The sequence below is a fragment of the Electrophorus electricus genome, chromosome 6, assembly GCF_041902795.1.
Source record: "Electrophorus electricus isolate QZ-2024a chromosome 6, ASM4190279v1, whole genome shotgun sequence".
Lineage (NCBI taxonomy): Eukaryota > Metazoa > Chordata > Actinopteri > Gymnotiformes > Gymnotidae > Electrophorus > Electrophorus electricus.
The window spans coordinates 12,249,065-12,270,779 of record NC_137502.1 but is presented as its reverse complement, the minus strand read 5'-3'; the positions used below and the strand labels follow the sequence as shown (position 1 = coordinate 12,270,779).

Here is a 21,715-nt window from a genome sequence, read left to right as displayed (position 1 = left end):
GCAGTACTGGGAATAGAGAGAAACAGTGCCAGGAAAATGTTCGACGGGGTCTCATGTGACCTAAAAGAGAAGCTCAAGTAATTCACAAAAATTGGGTTTAAAGGACAGACATTTTCTGTCCACACAGACAAAAAAAAATTAAAAATCGTCATGCACGAATACTTTGCAGACAACTATAAAGTATTTATTAGTTTTATAACTGAGCATGTCACAGAATTGTAATTACAGCCCTTCTAAAAGGCCTGTGGATGATAATAAGAAGAAGATCAAAATCACAGAAGCAATATGGAGTGTATGCGATTCTTAGCACTGTCCACCCACAGTACTGCAACCTCACTGCTTCTTTCTTGGGAAGTGAGTGTCACTTGTTCCCTGAATTTGAACTCTCTCCCCTCTCCCTCGACTCATTTCACAGAGACACTGTTAAACTCATCACTCCTTCCCAGCACACATATTAAAATCTCCAAAGCCTCCGGGGACTGCCTTTCAATAACAGGTCTGTACTGCTCTCTGAGGAAGAGAACCTTAAACAAAATGCAATTTCATGTGAAATGTTTGTGAAGACTCCTTTTGCTGTGTATGAAAGTGCAAGTGAAAGTATTATGAGCTTCAGTTTTAAACAGCCTGACACAGCTCTGAAGCATATACTGGGATCAAAGTGAATGCAAAAGGAAAACAAACAGATGTAGATTTACCCCAGCTGGCTGCAGTAAAAACAGCAGCCACATGGCTGTTCTTTCTGGAGCTCTATTTTAAACTGCTCTACATGTCAAGCACAGCACGTTTTAATGTAGACGTTACAATGGTTGCACTGGCTCAGTACTTACATCTATTAAGTCAGACAGGTCATGAATATAATATTTGAAGACAGAAGAATTAGTGGCTTCCAGCGTCAGCAGATACTCATTCCGAGCTTTGATCGATTTCAGCTTGTTTTCAGAGTACTTGGCCTGCCTCTGATGGGCGAGAAAAACAGAGAGAGAACACATAGATTGGAAAAGTGCATATTAAGCAAAGTCCTGCATACTGCATGCTTTCAGTTCTGGACCAAGGTAACTGGCGGATGGTTCCTTCAGGAAATACAACAAACCAGGAGTCAGAAGTAAGACATCAAAACGTTAACAAATATTTTCTGATACTATTCCGGTACTATTCTGGTGTGTTGCTGTTTCCTGGGTTTTCTCACCACCCAGCGGTAATAGTGACTTAGTCATGGAACGGCATTGGACTGAGTAATAGACCGTGACTTCCATATTTTCACTAGTCCACAGTCCCGCATTCCAGGAGGAGTCAAAGAAAGAAATAAAAGCACACTTCTTGCCAGGGCTATACAGCCATTAGTCACAGGGTCTAAGGGAATGCAGGCCAGCTTGAAGCATTGCCTTCTCACTGAAACGCTGGTTTTGTGGAGGACAAGGCCTGCCATCTAAAACAAGTCTAGCCTCAGTGACATCAACGAAGGAGACGAGAAGAACATGAATAGCATTCATATATTTAGTTGTGGTAAGAGAAAAAAATTTGTTATTACTAAAGGGTTAAAAAAAAATGTATCAACTAAGCACTGAGGCGGTTTTGGTTTTGATGTATCCTCTAAATACTGCTATATGATGTTCAAACTGTATAGTGTGAGGATATTTATACAGTTCTAAATTCTAAAGTTCTCTAAACCTTATTGGCCCAATCCCTGTTGAGGTCATCCTCAACAGGGATTGGGCCAATCAGAGTGGGGGAAGCCAAGGCCAGATGAGCCCCCAGGAGAGCGTGGGGAAGTCTGGAGTGAGGCGTGCTGGCGACCAGTACCTTCTCCTTCATCTTCTCAATCTTCTTTACAGAGCTGCGCCTCTGGTGCTTGTCCTCGGATCGCATGCTGAGCACGGGGTCTCCAGAGCGGATGCCCTGCCGTTCCTCCTGTCTCTCAAACTCCTTCAGCTTGCTCTCCGCACTGATGCTCTCCGTGTGGTACATGTGGTAGGTTTTCATCACCTTGAGAGGGTGAGGGGTGGGAGTCAGAGGTCAAAGTTTAAGCCAGGTCATCCACACTCGAGTGCCACAATTTATTGCCTTCGAGCTGATGCGTATTTGACGGTGCACTTCTCACACTTTTAACTGTCCTGCCTCTACAGCTGCAGGCATGTTTGTATGAGTGCGAGCGTGTGTATGACAGCTTACATTCTTAAACACTCCTTGAAGATCACCAAACCACATGTTTGCCTGACCTTCAAGTGCCATCACAGTCAGCTTGGGGGGGGGGGGGGGGGGCGGGGGGGATGAGAGAAATGCCATGCATAGAATTACTATACAGTGTAGAGTTACTGTAACCATACACAGACTGATATTCCCATTTCATTCCTATTTCCCCCTCCAGCCATATGAGAAACAGTATATCCCTAACGAGCCACAGAGGGACTCCTCATTTCCCTCTCAGCCATGCCATCACCCCAGGCATCTCAAGCAGAGAAGAGGCAACATGTCACCAATCTGACTGATGATACTGCCTTCAGGATCTCAGGGATGAAGGGAGATCCCACACATACAAAGCCATATGGTCATAGTCACAATGTGCTCCCAAAGCTGTTTCCTACTGTGTGAGTCATTGTTATTGTTAGTGGGCTATTAGCAATGCTAGAATGACTTCAATAACATGCATTAGGATATGACTCAGAGAGTATGAAGCAGGTATCAAGAAGTTAATTATGCCAATGTAAGTAGCTTTAAATGGAACCAAGAATGATATGTGACAGGCATTCAGACAGACGGTGTGTTTAATTGCCATAATGACGCTTTAAAAATAATAAAAAACATTTTATGAAAGCTAAGAGTATGGGGAATATATTACAGGACAAAAGAACCTGAAAAATTATCTGAAAAGGCTGAAGGCGAGAAATGTCAAAGATTTTTAACTTAGTTTAGATTAAATATTAAGTTTAACGTTGGCTGTGTTGATGAGCTTTCAGGTCTTCTGCTCTGTCTCCATAAAGGTATTGACCCAAGAGCAGTGAAGGGTCAGAGAGGGTCAGGCCGTGTCAAAACCACTGCACCGAATCACCATAATCATAATACATGCTACACTAAACCCTCAAGCAGACTCAAAACACAGCCTACCTATAAAAGGGCCATCAAAACAAACCCGCTCAGTAGACATCTACAGCAGACATCTTTACTGCCTCTCTTGTCCAGAGCTGTGTAATTGGAAACATGGTGGCTGACCAAACCTTGTGCCTCACTCTCCACTTACTGTACTGGAACTGTGTTTATATTTCTCATTTTAGAATGACCAATTTTAGCGATGGCAAGACCTGTTATTTAACTAGCTGTGGCTGTGCCTGAATTGAGGGGGAAGGGTTTCTGATGCAACAGCCCCAGGGGAGTGCTTCCTTTCCAAAAGGTTAAGACAGGTCAAAGAGGAGATGTCACGCTACTCGAAAACCAAGGCCCTCCAAAATGACTGCAAAAGCAATAGTAATGCAAGCAATGCACTCAAAGAAGCACAACATGAAGGAAGCTTCCATGTAACAACTGAGGTGCTGCAGTGTTCTTGCAATCTTCCACCGGCAGTTAAGATAACTGAGCAGAACGGCCTCATGTGAAGGAAAATTATGAAGTCCCTGAGAGTGAAGGAAACAAAGCCCGTACACCAAGGCAACACGTCTATGGTGACAACACAGGCGGGCCATTCAAGGCCAGAGGAACAATATCCAAAGCTACAAGGTCACAGGAAGCACTTTATCTGCTCTGCTCAACAGCCGTGATACTGATTTATTGCTGCGCATTACTTGACTGTGGACGTCTGTGAGCTGGGTCAGATACAGAGGCGGTAGAGTGCAGCCCAATGGCTGCGGTGTAAGCTGCAACCGCAGGTAAATGGATCCTTTCAAATTATGGCGCTCATTTAACAGTGAATTACAGTCAAGTGGCGTATAAACAAAAGGCTGGGCTTGGATTCCTTAAAGCCAGCACTCAGGGAGGGACACGGACGTCTGAGCGTTGCCGGAATAATAAGCCAGCATCACGTAATTGTACAGCTGTCAACGTTACAGGCCAACAAACACGGGGGCCTGTTCGTCTGTGCACAAGTGCCTTATAAGAACGTTAGCATGCAAGCGCATCTGGTAGGGAGAGAGGGACAGAGATACATGTCTTTTTATGGTGCAGAGAGGGATGCAGTTATTAATGCTCATAGCTGCTCATAGCCTGGGGTTAGAGCCAGCTGGGTCCTAAGACCACACCAGCTCTGTTGAGAGGGGCAGGTAAGGCTGGCGGTCATCACGGCCATCCCTACGCAGAAAGGAGTATGATCTCATCTGCTGGCTTACGTGGACTGTTGCCTTGCCAACTATAAACGTCTGAATGGCAAGTATGTGTTCTTAGAAACAGATGCAGAGCACGGGCGGTTGTGACAAGCAGGTTAGTAGTGAGACAGTGGTGGAAGCTATCGTAACACTCACCGTGTAGAGCTCATTGAGGACTTTCATCAGATCCTCCTGCAGCTGAAAGGTTATTTCTTTACTCTAGAAAGAGGGGGAGTCAGAGACATGGAAAGAGAAGGAGAGAAAATAAAAGAATTTGTTATCAGCCCTCTTCACAGCAACTGACAGAAGGTTTGATACAGCTGCTTTGTCCTTGGTAAATCAAACAGAACAAAGCTCTCAACATGGTTGTGTGTGTGTGTGTGTGTGTGTGTGTGTGTGTGTGTGTGTGTGTGTGTTCTCACGGAAGGTGCTTAATGAGACAAACAATGACCTGTATCACCCGGTCCAACTGATGCAAGTACACATATTCAATCAGCAGAACTGATAAATGTAGAACATTTCTACATTCATTATAACAATAAATCAGTTAAAACAGTGAAGCCAGGCTTTGCTGTTTGTCCCAGGGATTAATTTTCACTCCACAAGGAGCACTTATCTAATTGGCATGTGCTAGTATGAATTGAAATTGAAATCTGATTTATAACTCAACAGTGCATATTCTGACAGAAATAAAACACTACAAAACAAATGAGTACAGCCACCAGCCACATGCCTTCAACACAGAAACAAACTAAAACACCTGTACATGCCAGGAGCCCACTACTGAAAATTTAATTCAGTTCAGTTCAGTTTTAGTCATAGTGCTGTTAACAGCTACAGTCTCAAAGCAGCTTTACAAGAGCCAGGTCTATATACCTAATAAGCAAGTCAAAGGAGAGAATGACAAAGCAAAAAAACAAAAACATACTGAACAAGTCACAATGAACTTCAAACTACAACACTATTATGAAACATCATTCAAGCACAGGTGCTCAGGCTTACACTGGTTTTGGAGATTTGCTGCACCAAACATCAGCTGGTGTGTCTGAGCAGTGCTGCAGGGAGGTCTTCCTGCTTTACACCGTACTCCAGTCTCTCACTAACCCTATCAAGAGCTACACTCAGCCAATTCTGATTACAGCCTTTCCCAGCAAATGGTGAAGGAGTCAGCATGTCAGTTGCTCCTCTACTGTCATGAATATATCTCCAGGCCAGACCCTTCTAATAACATGGGTAAACTCGAATGATCCTCCGTTTGTTCCATGACTAATTATCTTTTTTTAAACACAGCTGTGTTGTGAAGGTTTGGTCTATGTCAGGCACCTCGGCAAACTCTGTAATTTAAAGCTAGGGTTTCAGAACATAAGCATACTGCGGGTACCACGTGTCACATGGAGGTCAGAAGTCCAATCCACGTAAATATCTGCACCCCTCCTCATGCAGCTCTCGCCCTCAGTTTCTCAGGTTTACCTGTGTGCAGGTGAGTGTTGGGTGTGAAGCGTCTGTCAGCTCCAAGCACTCAGCCATGCAATAGCCTGACACTTCCTCTCAATGACATCATATACCTCATGCAAGCATGTTGGCAAAGTCAGGAGTGGGAGGAGCTTAATCACAGTTCTGCGCCAGGGCCCCCGCGTTTCCTCGGCCTGACCCCAGATCAGGCACCTACCTGCCCTCCCTCCACCTCCCCTGTCGGCCAGCCAGTGGCACGCAGCGAGTGAGGGGTGTGCAGCAGACCAAGGTGGCTGAGCCTATTTAAGTGGTCATGCATCCCAGCTGTGGAAGCAGGGGCAGGGGTGGCGAAGGGCTGGGCTGTTGCACGCGCGTCCTGCAAGCTACTGGATGGAGCTCCTGGTGTGAAGCTGACTATGAAGTCAGCGAACACACCATGCACCACCCTTGACTAATGGACTGCAAAAAAAGTTGATGGGTCAGCACTTACCAAGAAGACACAATGGTTTACTATGCTTTTAAAAGCAGGACCAGAGCAAAGACGATTCTGGACAATTCTCCAGCAAAGGCTGGCAAGCTTCATCCTAAATGTCTACATAATACAGCAGCAAAGTGCTAACGGGGGCAGATGCTAAGCCAGAATCACAAATCACATAGCCAATCACAAATCAGTGCAGGTCAAATGTTCAGCACACAGTCACTTCCTCAAGCAGGGAATGGCCTATATACTGGAGAGCCATTTTACAAATGAGGTGTTCAACCACTGGTACTGCTTAAGTGCTTCCTAAAATCTATTGTACCCAATGCCTTTTTAGTGTCATACTGCAACAAAAAAAAAAGGAACAAACAAACAAACAACAACAACAACAGAAGAACTTTCTTGTTCATATTTGCTTGCATTTGTGCTTGAAATGTACATGATACCAATTACTATCTTACCTCCTCATAGCAATTTACAGCCACAAAACCCACATGTAATCAGTGATTACAATGACTAAATATTATTTGCTGAAACAAGGCTACTGGAAATTAATCTGCAAAAACAATTTGGATTTAAAAAGTGTTTTTGCTGTTTTTTCGACTCAGTTCTAAATCAGCTCTTTGTTGGGCTTGGGAAACTGAGGAAAATTCACCTTCAGTTCCCACTGGAACACTGCTTTCATAAATCACCCACCAGTGTGGAGAATGCTAGTCGAATAATTAATGAACACCAAATGCTCCCTGTCCAACCAAGAAGGAATTTCACACTGGAAATGTGCTTCTGCCAGGGTTGCGCATTCCAGAAATGCCAAGCTCCATTTGAGGCTGAATTAAGGAATACAGAATTTACCTTTTGTATGCATACTGGGACGCATAACTTTCTATCACCTCAGTGACTGTATAGCGCAGTATACTATATACTACTATATAGCACAGTACACTAAATGTCTGACAGCACTAGTATGTACCTTTGGGGTTGATCTCTACTTCTCAAATCAGAAGCAGCTTTTGTTTTGTGTGTTGGCCACTACACAATCAAAAACAACTTTTAGAGAGGAACCTTTTCAGAGGAAAAGGTAAAATTGTAAAATAAAGGGCAAAAATAAATAAAAGGATGAATAAAATTTGTTTGCCAATTTGCAACATCCTCAAAACCCTTTATTGTGCTTATACACCACTCAGCACACAGCAAGTTACAAAACACCTACTTAGAATCTCTGACAACAATGTTGCCTTTAATGCTTAGAATATTAGCACTCGTGTGTGAGCGTGGAGGACGTGTGGGGGTGAGAAGAAGGGTATGTGGGTGGGGCTCATAACTGAAACCACGTCACGATCAAAGGTACAATGTCACTGATTACAGACCACGGCACATTAACCCCGCTAGGAATGACTGACCCTCACAGGCAAAACCTTCAGGGGTATAACCCAGAGAGTGGGGAGAGAGAGAGAAAAAGAGAGCGAGAGAGAGAGAGAGAGAGACATCAGTCTAGAAGTCAACAGTCAACAAACATTGTGGGTTAGTGTCATGACTCATGAGTCATGAGGAGCCTGAGAGCTCTCCTTTATTGGGGCTCCAGTATCAGGCACTCACAGTGCTGAAGAACAGCTGTGCAACACACACGGCACATCTGCTGCTCTGTCATAGCAGGTCGTTCAGCATACACAGTAATAACCACTGTCCCATCATGTGTGAACCTGTAGCAGAAGCGGAACGCCTGCACGGGTGGTACCATTTTTACATTCCCAAGATAGCCACCCCTCCAAATTCAGGGCCTCACAGGAGAACGCCCCAGAGGAACCCCTCAGTTAGCCTCGCCTGAGAACAGCCATCTCCCTCTGACATCTAGGCCTTGTAATTTAGCTCTTAGGTGGCCTAGGGCAACTGGGCTGTGTGAGAGGGTGTGCTCAGTGTGGGAGTCTCCACCCGCCCCCTGCCCACACAGGGCCACGCCGCCTCAACCAGCATGCTGCAAGGATCAAAAGGTCTGAGTGGCCTGACATTAGGGCTTCCCTCCAGGGGCCCTATGGAGTACGACCACAGCATGCCATTTGGCCGGATCCACCCTGTGGGTCTGGAGAGGCGTGGAGACTGCGCATACCCCAGAACCCCCAGTCGGCCCCACGCTGGGCTTTAGACAGGGATGACTGCAGAGAGGGCAGCTGTGCCCTGCATGGAGCTGGCATGGGGCTGGCTATAGAGCACACAGAGGGATATGGTGAGAATTACTTAAAAAAACAAAAACAAAAAAAAAAACCACACAAACAAAAGGAGGAATTACAGTGGGAACAAATTGCAGCGGACGCCTGTCCCAGGGCACACGAGGCCATATTTGGACATTTGAGAGCAGATTTGACGACCAATGATTTCCAAGAAACAGAAAGTCCTCAAAGAAGCACAAGGTTTTTACATGTCTCTGATCTGGCCAAGGGCAGAGCGTGAGGAAGAGGCGAGAAGAGGTGGAGGGGAGGTGGGCCCAACCTTCTTGAGCAGGCGGGTGGAGTCCTCGCTGATCTGCATGAAGCGCATGATGACATTGTTCAGGTAGATGTCACTGAGTGTGGCATGGTCTTTGCTCTCACGCCGCACCTGGTTCAGCAGCAGATACCAACAATTCACAGGGGACAGAAGGTTCTGGTCTTTCCTGTCAAAGAGAGAGAGAGAGAGAAAGAAAAAGTAAAAAACATCAGTAAATTAGATCCCACTGTCAAAGGCTGTGGTGTTAGTGCTCCTGCAGGCAGACAGGTCTGTCTGTGTATCGAGATTAGGATCTGTGGTGTTCCTGTAGGTGGAAGGAGCCCACTGACAGTTCTGATGGAGTTCTCTGTGCACCTTTCCTCATCCATCCTAAGGTTTTATGAGAGCTTCAAGTAGATCTGCCAGTATTTCACAGGCACTTTCAACTCCTCCATTTAAGTGTTAAATATAACCTCATCATTTTTTTCCCCTCTTTTAAATCCTTTTTTTAAGTCGAATTAATTCATATTTAAATCAACTATATTTATATAGTTTAGATTCCATTTAAATACCTTTTAGTGTAACCTTTTATTTCTTTTTTTATTTGGGCAAAAACCTTTCTGTGGTGTCAGTTCTTCAGTATTTTAATTTCATATGTTTATGTAAATCACTTTGAATTGCCTATGTGTATGAAAAGTGCTATACAAATAATCTTGCCTCGCCTTCCCTTGCCTAAGTGCTCTATAAAGCAATTTTAAGTCAAGTCAAGACCAGGACATAATTAGAAAACAAAGTTTTGTTGTCCTTTGAACTGAAGGTAGTCACTGGTTGAACTTGAGAAGTCACTGGTTATACTGAAGGCAAGGAAAAGCCAAAAGTAACATCCAAAAATAAAAGATAAAAGCTCACACTACAGTTTAAAGCTGGTCTACCTTAGAGGTCGAGGTGCAGCAGTTGTGTGATACGTGCTCTGGGTCTAGGGCCACTTCCACAGGGTAATGTAAAGCAGAACTTTAATATGGCAGTACTGAGGAAGGAGGCTGGCTTGGAGGGACAGGAAGCAGCCTGGGGCTCTGCTGTCCTTTTTACTGCCTATAAGCTGTCCCTCTCTATTGCCTCTCTGCTGCTGTCTCCCTTTACATCGGCCTGTAAAACAGGCAGTACGTGTCAACACAGCAGCTGAGGGCCCACTGGCCAATCCGTGGCCCAGCCCTGAACTGCATGACACGGACATCCACATGCCTTGCAAACAGTGTGAAAGAATGAGACAGAGAGAGAGAGAGACAGACAGACAGAAAGTGAGAGACTGAGTAAGAAAGAGATAGAGAGCAACAGTGTGAGAGACAGGGCAAGAGCATGAAAGAGTGCGAGACAGAGAGGGAGAGAGAGACTGGAACCTGTTTCCTGAGTAGCCAAGGAAAAATGTTAGCATGCTTTTGCAAATCACACCATTCCCTGAAAAACAGGAACAGGAAGCAATCCTCTAGAGTGGAACAACCAAACACGTAAAGCGGCAGAGGTGAGAAACATTCCTGGGCCATTGACAAAACTAAGAATTCAGGACGGGGGCAGTGTCAGTCATGCCAGGCGGGATCAAACGGATAACCTAATTGAGCTAAAAGCCCAGAAAAGTTGGCTCACAACATGACTGCTGCCACTGCATTTTCAGATTGCAGTGTGAGTTATGGGAGCGTGTACATGCCCAGCTGGATTGAAGGCTGCATAAATCTCTGCCCAATGCTGCACCAGCCTCTTGGGCAGGCATACTGTTCTTAGCCCATCAGGCAGAGGAAGGTATGGAGAGCATGGAGCAAAGTTAAGCACTGCTGGTGAGAGCTAAAGAGGAGACATGGCAGTCAGATGAAGCTCTATCTAACCTATATTAGGCAGTGAAAGATGGACAGCCTACTAATGCAGCTCACCACAAGAAAAACAAGGTGACAGAAGAAACAACAAATACATTTTACACCCCACAGCATTTAAATCGAGGATACTAGTGTTTTATTTCCAACTCTATGAACATAGACAAGCACTGAAAAACGCAAACCAACTAAAGCTTCTGAAATACTGCACACATTTCTCCTGTCTTTGTCTTTCAAACCACCAATGGCACAATCTGCATGAGCCACCGCTTTACTCAACATGCAAGACAGCTGATCAAAGACTTTAAATGACTAAAATGATGACTAAATGAGTTCAGTGCTCAGCTGTGGTGAGTGGGTTTGGGGGATTGTGGAGCAGAGAGGCAGGTACGGCGGTAGATGTACAGTCAGATTGCATCAGCTAGCACCCAGTCTGGGGAAGCCAAAGAAGTGCTGCTCTGTGCTTTCCACTGCTGGAGAAATAACAGGTCGAAGCAACCGAGATTGAGGACAGCAATTCGGCCCTGCCAGAGTGGCACAGAGACAGGGGGCAGCCCATGATGCCCCGGCTGCATCTCACACAGGATATGCTGGCACATCTCACACATGCAGCCACACAGCCCTGCAAGGCTGGAGAAAGGTCAGCCAGGAACAACAACAACGTCACATGACACGCCACAAAATCTGAACTCCCAGTTTCCTGGATCATCATTTAAATGACCTCTCTTTTTGACAACTACAGCATTTATGGGTCAAGCACCCAAACTGTGCTAGGGTTAGCCTCGATACCAGAAGCTACTGAATGTTCCCAGTGCGCGTCTGCATCAATGAAAAGTGTTCCACATCCACACAGCATTGACCTACAGGGATATGGGTTTGTGGTGTTCACAATGTCATGCAAAGGATGGAAAAAAACTCGTTTCCTAAATCCTTCAGTGACACACAAGTAAAACAGAACAAATACGATGCCGTCAAAGGTCTAACCTGATGGTGGAAGCTTGTGTGAAACTAAGACTATGCAAATTCAAACTTTCTGACAGTCTTACATGAACAAAGGAGCAAAATTAACACTGGACATTGCTGATTAAAGATGACTATCCCTTAGTTTGGAAAAGCGGTTTTGCCCCAGTGCAGCACAGAGCATTTTTCATGATAGGGTCTTTCCCAAATCTGATGCTTCTCTGATGCTGACTGCCCAAAGTCAATCAAGACTCAGCAAGACCATAAAAGACACCACGTTGATAAATACAGTATCATACGTATAATAGCAGCTATTGAGGAAGCAGCCGGTGGCATTTGATCTGGACAAAGTTGACATGCCCCAAAACACCCCTATACTGCATTGGTGCCGCAGCAGTGCAAAGCCCTGGCACATGTTCTACTCCAGGCAAACAAAATCTGGTCTCTCTGGGGGAGAGCCACTCGCTGTGGGAGGAAGATTTTAGACATAATCAGAGCGTCGCTGTTGCTGTCCCTGTGTACCTCTGCGAACAAACAGAGCCTGATGTGTTAGTTCAGCAAACAGTGCCTCTGAGCCAGCCTCTCTGTCCCTCTCTCTCTATCCCTCTCGCTGTCTCTCTCTGTGTCTCTCTCTCCCCCACCCCATCCTTTTCTCTCTCTGTCCTTTTCTCTGTCTGGCTCTTTTCCCTCTCTCCCTGGAGCAGACCACCGCATCGTCACGGTGACAGGAGAAAACAAACCACCGAGCAGAAAAGCTCTGCTGATCCAACCAGCTCTTTTCTATTGGTCTGTGTGCATGTTCGCATTTGCGTCTGTGTGTGGTGTTTGTGTGTGCGCGCGCTGGGGATACGTGACTAGGCGCCTGCATAAACACGCACTCACAGGAGACCATGTTGTGCACTACTCCCAGCGCAAAGTGCTGTGGAGGAGCTAGGCCAGTGTATTTGAACTCTCTACCATGCTTCCTCAAGCTGCTTTCTGCACATCCGCACATGTGATTCGTGAGGTTCAGATGTAAACAGCAGGCACCCGTGTTAAGTCCCCACATGCAGCTCAGAGGCAAGCAGTGGTGCAGACTGCAGATTACAGATATGGACGTGTGCATTTAAACAATACATCAAGGCTCAACCTTAAGAATATCCTTCCCCCAGTACAGCGACCTGGGTTACATGGTAACCTTTGTATGTGGTTATAAGTCATGGCAAGAGGTCTATCCTTCAGACTGTGAGAAAGATTTGCTATTTTTGTTAATATTATTTCATTTGATTCTCAAGAAAGATGCCCTTTTGAGGCAAGTCTATTGTAAGGCAGTGTAATCCTTTAAAAACTTCTGAGCTACTCTCGCCTCAGCTCTCACTGCTCTGCTGCAGAAATTCCACCTAATTACCATCCAATCTGCTCACTCATTTTAATGCTAATTCACCCTCTCACCAAGAGCACTGCTGGGTGTTTTAGCCCTCACCAAGCAACTAACAGCCTCTGCAAGCCTTTGAAGAGCAGGCAGTGAAACGGACAGAATGCCCATGTTCTGGGGATCCATTGCACTGCCGCGTCTCAGACCAGGCACAGGGCAACGGGCTGGACTTGTCAGGGTGGATAGTAAGCCACCCGCTCTATTTACACATGCCACAGGGCAAACACGCATTGGAGTTTTCCCCCTGCTGCTAGCTCAAATTCAGCGAGAATAAGGTCCCGTCTTCTCGGCAGCGGCGGACTCTGGAAAGGAAATGAGACCGCAGGCTCGCTTTTAATGCATGTCGACTTTCCAGCGGGTCTGGCGCCCTGGAGCTGGGGCTGACTGCTGTACCACCCGCAGAAAAAGTCCAGGGGAGAAATGAACAGCTGGAGTCCAGCAGCATCAGAAAACCTCCAAGGGAGAAATGAACTGCTACAGTCCAGCAGCGTCAGGCTCCAATATTTCCCATATGGGAAGGGCTTTTTTACTGTCAACAAACACTTGCTTCTAAAACGTACATTAATTTACAGTCAACTGAAGGATATTTATGAACTGAAAAGAAATATACTGGTTCAGCGTAAAACATGTAAAGATTCTTACAGTCTAATGCTGAGAGAAGACAGGATTGAGTGGAGTCACAACTGATTTTTGTTTTTTCTTGTAATCCAGAAATGTTTCCAGTCTCCAAAACAATGGTTTGAGTCATTGCAATATCCACACTAATGTTCAGTTATGTGCCCATGCTTGCTATACCCAGTAATAACCACATAAATCAAAGGACTAATATGGAAACAGAACCTTCACTACCTTTATAGTGGTCTTCACTAGAAACATACAATCCTTCATTTTAGAGTACATAAGCTTTAGAATGGAGAGGCAAAGGGCAATAATGAAAAGTCAAGATGAAGAACAATCCATTTTTCATGTTGATTTTTGTCTCTTTGAGAAGAAAATACAAAAAACAAAAAGACCTGTTAAAAAGGGCTGAGGAAAGCATGAATATGGATTCATAGTGTGAGGCCCAACAGTCATGCCTGTCCTCCCACGATATTGCACCTCATTTCCCCTGCATTTATTTATTCATAAAGGAATAAATACATTTTTTAAACTGGTGTGAAAAATCCATTTCAGCCAGGTCAGACAAGGAAATGAACAGTGTGGCATCAAATGCAATTTTCAAAATGCAATTTTCTGGGGGTGTCATTTAGTAAATGGATAACAGATGACAAGTAGAATCATATTACATATCCATCCTTAGTCTTTAAATGAAATGAACATTCCTAAGCCAAGGCAGAGATTGACAATAAGCATGTTGTACACATTTCAGTAACGTTTCTAATCCATATGCAGAAGTACCTGTTGCTAGTGAATCAGGAAGTGCACAATTAGTTAATTAAAAATACTGTGGTAGAAAGAGATAGTTACACAAACTGAGCAGAAAAGTAACCATCAACAGAGTGTGTCAAGCACTGACAGAGCACTTACTTGTATTGCTGGTGGTCCTTGGTGCTCCTGGTCTTGGCCATGAAGCGTTCTGCGAGCTTCTCTAGGTTGCGGGAGTACTCCGTCTCAATCTCAGCCTTCTTCCTGAAGAAGTCCTGCAGGTCCTGCAGCAGCTGCACCCGCATGTCTGTCTGTTGCTCCAGACATTTCTGCTGCTCCACCAGCTGAGCTCGGATCTCTGCACGCACACACACACACACACACACACACACACACACACGAGGATGACCCGCTTCAGTCAAAACTGTTATAAAAGGTAGCCACTGAGACTCAGTACTCCTGTAGTACACACCTATGAGTGAAAACTATGTTGTCTGTGGAGCTGGCCGCAGGGTGCCGGGGCTCTACAGGTGTAGTATGCAGCAGCTGGACAGCTGCAACCCTGTGCACTCGTTTATTGTCACTGAGCACCTTTGTAGCCAGCAGTGATACTCATTAGCCTCCCAGAGCAGCAGCCTTGCCTGTTTGTTGACTAGGGCTGGGTACCGAAATCCGGTTCCACTATGATCAGTATTTACCTGACTGAATCATAAAGCAATAGGTCTGGGAAAATTAAAATGTACCTGCTCCAGATGAAGTCAATCAGTCGAGACATGTTTGGAGTTCAAATTTTGCCTCTTTAGTTTAGGACAAAAGCCACCAACGATACTAACAAATGCTGGAAGTCAAAAGCAATGATAATAGCATTGGTAGTTAGCTAGCTAGCTAACCCTACATGTCTACAAACTCTGTTCAAAAAGCCTGTTCAAACCTCATCGAGATCACTGCCTGTAGCTGTTAAATTTTACTCACTTTTATAGTTCACAGGGAGTCACATTGTGTCCTAAAACATATCGACTAGTCTGTGAGACCTTTATTAATACCTGAATGCGGTGGGTTGAGAAAAGTTTGTGGGCATGTAGCTAGCTATTTACAAAGGGTATCGGGAACTGATGTTGACATTTGTGAGCAACATCAGCAGTCGGAATAAAGAAGCAACTTGGCCATGTGAAGAAACAACAAAATCACCTTCAAAAGTCATTCTGGCTAAGAGTGCTAAATGCTGTAAATGTAGGTATGAATGTATGTGCTTGTGTGCCTGCTTGTTTGTGATTCCAGGATGGATGGCTATGCTCAGGCTTGGGTCTGGCTACATTTCAATGTGAGCTTTTTCAGCCAAACCACCATCTTTCATAAAAAACAAAGCTCATTAAAAGCTGCAGCAGGTCTTCTATACTGTACACCATACACTAAGAACACTTCTTGTCACAACAGCCCCTCCCTTCTTCCAGAGGCATGCCATGTTTAATGTATTTCTCATAATGTAGGATATCTGCTCCTGACATTTCCACTATGGGAGGTAATAGATTAATGGGATGATCTGAGGGTACATACTTTCAGATAAAAGGGAAAAAGAAAGTGACTTCATTCAAAGCTTTTAGGCAGATTACTGTAACGGAACACCAGTTGCTAAATTTAGTCGACAACAGTGAGGATTTAACCCAGGAACTGCCATGAGCTTCTTAATAAACCACTAAACTGATGACACAAAGTACACAATCCATGACATTAGTCAAATTACTCTGCTTCAGATATCACCTGGGCTCTGAAAAGAAACCTTGATCACAAACTATTCTAGCGAAACCAGAGGGATGTGCTGCCATGGAGGACACTCATGTGGGACCACTTTCCAATCAAATGTTCAAAATGGTTGGCATCCAACACAAGTCAATTTCTGTTAAAAACACTGTGACCAAACAGTGTCGAATGCAGGAAGTTTTGGAATCAGAGAACATTCAAGCAGCAGATCTGATATTCAGTGTCCACTCCAGTTACCAAGTCACTGAAGTACAAGCAAGTTTGTCCAGATGGCTCTTATAGTCAACTGTTCAAATCACACCACAGACCTGAAAGAGGTGACAAGGTTAAACAAAAACTACTAAAACTAGTAGGCAGTCTGAGTATGTGGGGATGAGAATGTTCTTGTTTATGTATACAATATATTGAAGTACTTCAAAGTGCTGGTGTAAAGTTTACTTGGTCCCCACTTCCTTCATCACCTCTTGCTATCAAGTGACCCTTTGTGATTACATAGTGCATTCCTCAACCCATGAAGTCATTTGTATGGTAAACATCTGTGCAAAGCCATACTGCTTAGGGATCTGAGTGTGTGGGTTTGGGTGGGTTTGGGCGGGTGTGTGTGTGTGTGTGTGTGTGTGTGTGTGTGTGATTATGATCAAAGCCCCCTGTGATCTACTTCAAACGCAGACACAGATGAAAACACCTGTGCACCAGTCCCATCTTATACAAACAAGACATGTAAGAAGAGTGTAGCCCAGAGTAGCCCAGACAAATGAGCTGTTATCCCTCTGGCTCTGAAGTTAGTAATCAGAGCTACACTGATACGCCATGCAGGAGAAGAGCTGAACATGAAGGAGAGCGTGGGGGCGGGGCATAACCGGATGAGCCAACAGCTTGGAGATTGGCATGGGGATACAGCCCATCCCATGAGACATCAGAGACACTGTCAGAAATGATGGGGTGTAGTTACAAGAACCATCCACCCAAGACCACGTCTGTTTAGTGGACACCAAATCTACAACTGATGCTCAACCAAAAGGCCTTTTGTTCTGCTGACTAGACATCCCTTTAAAGAACACCCTAAACAAAAGGAATCTTAGTACTACCTCTTTCATTATGGGCAGTGGGCCAGAGTGGCCACTCTCCTGATCCACTGATGGCGGATTTCTCAAACATTAAAAGTCAGGAAAGAAAAGCTGCACTTTCTCTGCTTTTTTGCCAAGGACCCTGGAACATGCAGTTGGGAAGAATGACAATGTAGAACCATCAGAATGCATTTGTAATGTCAGATTGCTTCACAATTGTAGTCTCATGGCAGGATGCAGGTCCTGGAGAAGCTCCCCTTCCCAGCTGTTGATGGTGGGTGGGTGGGGTTTGGTGGGGGTTAGCAGCACACTCTGTGCTGGCTGTGGGAGGCTCTGAGTGCGGAACAGTGGCAGAGTGGGCTTTGCTGTACCACAAAGCCCTGTGATGGAGAGTCCCATCAGTGACACCTGAAATAGCAACAGTTGTCAGCACGGCACAGTTAAGACAGAGCGCCACCCAGCAAGACACCACCATCTGCTTAACAATGCTGCCTGGGGCAACAGCCCCCACACACATACACACACACACATACACACACACACACATACACACACATACACACACATACACACACATACACACACATACACACACATACACACACATACACACACATACACACACACACACACATCAGCAGTATTCAGGTTACAAAGACAAGTAAAAAAAACAACTTTTGATTCAAGTGTGGAAAGGAAGTAAAAGCACTACAACAAAAAGCACAAAACTGAACATAACCCATAGTTGTTTTCGGTTGCGAGAACAACAGGTAGACGGGCAGCTGAAGCCCCAGCTAACAACATGGGCCCATTCTAAGTAGCCTGGGTGCCAGAGACTGGGTGCTGACCCACCCCATGGCTCATATCCACAAGCTCTCTGTTCCTTTCCCAGGCCATCCATCACCATGCAAGCCTTTACATCTCGAGGAACAGACATGACCACACTGTCCTGCCCCGGGCACCCCCGCACTGGGGAAAGCCTCTCTAACCCTGCCTGGAGAGTGCCTCTCTGAGCATGCAGCAGGGGCCTTAGAACACCACCCTGATTTATCCTGCTTTCCACTGGGAGACTGAGCGAAGAATGCAGTTTGGGCCACATTTGCCCAGAGCTTACGGCCTAAGTAAAGCTAGTGATAGTAATAGAGAGTCATAAATGACTCAGTGTGGTCAAACGAACTGCAATCATGACTTTGGCATGTGAAGCCTAACACACTCGCTCATAGAGGAGTCAGCTCTTCCACTCTTCCATTATCTACTGGACCCAAAGGGAATGAGTAATATCACATCTACCATCTGAAATGCCTATGATGTCATCAGGAAATGCCATTCTTTTAACCTTTATTCAATCTGGTTGCCTAAAAGCAGTTATTGGCGGTAAGTGGGTGTTCAGGTGGGTAGAGTAATCTAATTAGAAAGAAAGAATGAGCGAAAGAAAGAAAACCACTTTATAAAACTGTGGGAATTTTGCCCAAAGCAGCTTCCTGATAATGACTGGGTTTGGAGTCGTGAGACTTTTACTCAATAAAAAAAAGAAACAAGAAAGGACAGTCAGGGTGCTTTGATTTAAGTAAGATATGGAAACAGTTATCACATGCTGCCATTACAGACTGGGAAGTACAAGAGTGTCAAACCCCAGAGCTCTCCAAGAGACCCAGCGCTCACCCTGCCACGCTTCACTACAGCTTTATTATGAACAATAGGTCACCAGGAGAGACTCTAAAAATATCCAATTTAAAGTGTGTTTCTTGGTGGCTGTGATGGTTTGTAACAAAAATAACCATGAGGCCTGGATTCTTTTTTAAGTCTAGACTTCCTACCACAGTACAGCACGTCTGCTAAGCCACTTCACGCAGATCAGCAGGGCCGACACTCAGGAGAGTGTTCGCGGCTATTAGGCCATTACTGATTCCTGAAACGTCTGCAAGCACACGCACACATACCCATGCATGTGCATATACACACATTCTCATGAGCATACATGCACAGAGGAAAAACTGGGTTTACAGACTACTTAACTCCAGAGCAGTTCTACCTCACTTTGTGCTTTATATTTTAATAACAACCGAAGACCATCAAACAACTTGCCAAAGCTCGCATAAAATTGGATCTCACAGTGACACTCCGATGATCTCCATCACCAGGAGGTTATTTTAGCTTCATAGGTACATCTATCAACAGTTACAAGGAGGGCTAGATTAGGGGGATGAATATCAGATTGCCTCCCGAGGAAAACTGCTTGCTGGCCGGACTGATGCCAGAACCTGCCAGGGCAAGTCCTGGACTTTATGAGCTAAACCCATCTGAAGAGAAAAACTGGCTGCTCTCCTTTAATTAGTTAGGTTTTCCCTCCTTGGCATCTAAAAACCAGAACGCATTACAAACAAATCCAAAAGATTACTCCCATTCTTAAAACTCATGTACCTAGCCAAACTCCTGAGATCAAAATGAGGTCTGACAGGAAAAAAGATGCTCTTAAACAGACCCCTTTATTGGTAATTAAGAAACCATTCATGCAGCTCCTAAAAAAATCAGAGATTATTCAAAGTGAGAAAAATCTTTAGAAAACACCCTGTAACCTACCGATGAAAGAAGTCAGAGGCCTAGCAGGACCAAGGGATCTCACACAGGGTAGCCTTAGGCAACCCAAACTAAGTCTGACCAAAGATCGAAATTTATTCCACTCTGTTTTAATAATTTTTATTTAGGACAAATCATCAGGGAATTTTTCCCAGCATCTGAAAGATAGCCCTGCAATGTGCTGGGGTCTGATGCTCTGATCCATGGAGTTAGAGCCTGCCCCAAAACAAAATCAATCAGCCTGGGGTTTTCTAAAGCCAGCTAGTACTCTAAATGTGCTGTACATGCTCTCCGCCACATACAGCCTGTTATTGGCTTGAAGGTGTCCAGTCAGTGGGCTCTCCTGAGACTCCACAAGCGGCTCCTTTGTTTTTTTTTCATTTCCTCCTCTGCCAATCTGGAGAAAGCATGTTTGTGGACTCTGATATAAGCAAAGAATTTCAGTCCACCACAACCCCCCACACCCATCACCAGTCTAGGCAGGAATGGACAAAGAGAGACACAGAGTCCCATGGCTTGACCTAACACCACCAAACACTGATGCTCCCAGGAGCCCTGGAGCCAAAGCGCTGACACAGCAGAGAGGTCATATTCTTTGTGCCAGGCTCAATGGAGCTTACAGTGAGCCCAGCATGCCCTGAAGATTAGACAGATAGCAACTTGAGCACTTCTTATTCAAAGCACTACTCTTAATAGATTTTAATAGGGCAATGGCTGAGAATCACCACCCTAATGATGGGCTGCACCAAAAAGCATAACATTATTCATTGGAACAGATTTACACAGTGTTTGAATAAAAGTCTAACTATTTTAGCTACCCATTTAAACATATCCAGTACATCTGAAGTTATGAAAAGTAAAACAGAGACTGCCCATGCATCCATTCTCTAACCAGGCTAATCACTTCAGAGTAGCAAACGATCATCCATTTGAGCTGATTAGATTGAACAGCCCCTCCCTGATTCCCATCATTCTCTGTTTCAGGCCCTTATAGAGGTAAAGCTCACTGACCATCACAGAGCAGGTTGCGTATTGTTCAACATTAGGACAGTGGCTGGTCTAATCAGATCACGCCTGCCAGAGTTCTTTAATGCTAGAGAGTAATGTGACGAATAAACCCAACTTGAAACTTAATTCCCTCTGCTCTAAAGCAACTAAATATTACATCTTATCACACTTCTTCCACGCTCTGTCTTGGTAAAGATCTGCGGTCCTTTGTCCCTTGGTACGGGATGGGTCCTGCAGCTTGCCTCTTTGTAGAATGAAAAAGATAGCAGAACAATGGTCCTTACTGAAATGTCTATCTAGCATTATGTCACCTAAAGACATCAGCCTGAGTCATTTGTTTGTATGTTGCTTTGTGTGCATGAAATCTTTATTTTATATTATTTTTGACTGAATATGAACTGATGTTATAGTTTAAAACCATGAACAGACATGACTGACAACTTACAAATTATGCAAATAATGCCGAACTGAGAAGCAGCATCTAGAAGCACTGCAAGGCAAAGAACTGCACATGAACCAGAGATGGACTGCAGCTATTTACCCAAAAATATGCACAGCAGAACAGCATGTGGGCCAAGAAGACAACCTCAAAACCGCACACTGCTGTTCTCTGTTACAGACTTCAAGGGCAAACAATGGGACTTGAATACCTACAGGCCACATAGGGGGCATTACCCAGCCATTACCTCAGGACATTTCCCATAGACCTACCTAGAAACAGCCCTGGCCCACCCACCCCCTCTCCCTATCTCCATAATCCTCACCTCCTTTCACACTACTGCCCGCAAAAAAAGAAAAGAAAAAAAGAGGATGAAGAAGAGCATGTCTTTGAATGGGCCACATGAGAAACAGAGCAAGCCTGGAAGGGCAGCGTCTATACTGGAGAAGCATGCAGTAGTGTCAGAGGATCCACCATGCTGCACTAATGCAACCTCACAAGTGCAGAAGACTGAAGGAAGCCCACAGGATTCTTCTGGAGATCTTGTCAAATTGATCCAAACAGTAAGCAGGATCTAATGATACCT

The 21,715-nt window shown here is 44.8% G+C and overlaps 1 protein-coding gene across 4 annotated transcripts in view; it reads right to left on the bottom strand.

Moving 5' to 3' along the window:
• The window catches only part of srgap1a (SLIT-ROBO Rho GTPase activating protein 1a), a 63,347-nt gene that overhangs the window by 30,149 nt on the left and 11,483 nt on the right, over window positions 1–21,715 (bottom strand). For 2 of the 4 annotated variants that reach the window (XM_035525293.2, XM_035525295.2), the window contains exons 2-7: window positions 14,443–14,638; window positions 8,704–8,866; window positions 4,446–4,508; window positions 2,170–2,238; window positions 1,801–1,983; window positions 828–956 (exon numbers count right to left, since the gene is read on the bottom strand). In XM_035525293.2, coding sequence (XP_035381186.1) covers window positions 828–956; window positions 1,801–1,983; window positions 2,170–2,238; window positions 4,446–4,508; window positions 8,704–8,866; window positions 14,443–14,638 — 803 coding nt within the window. The remainder of the gene's footprint in view (window positions 1–827; window positions 957–1,800; window positions 1,984–2,169; window positions 2,239–4,445; window positions 4,509–8,703; window positions 8,867–14,442; window positions 14,639–21,715) is intronic. The other 2 variants (XM_027009681.3, XM_027009682.3) reach the window with 1 other exon arrangement.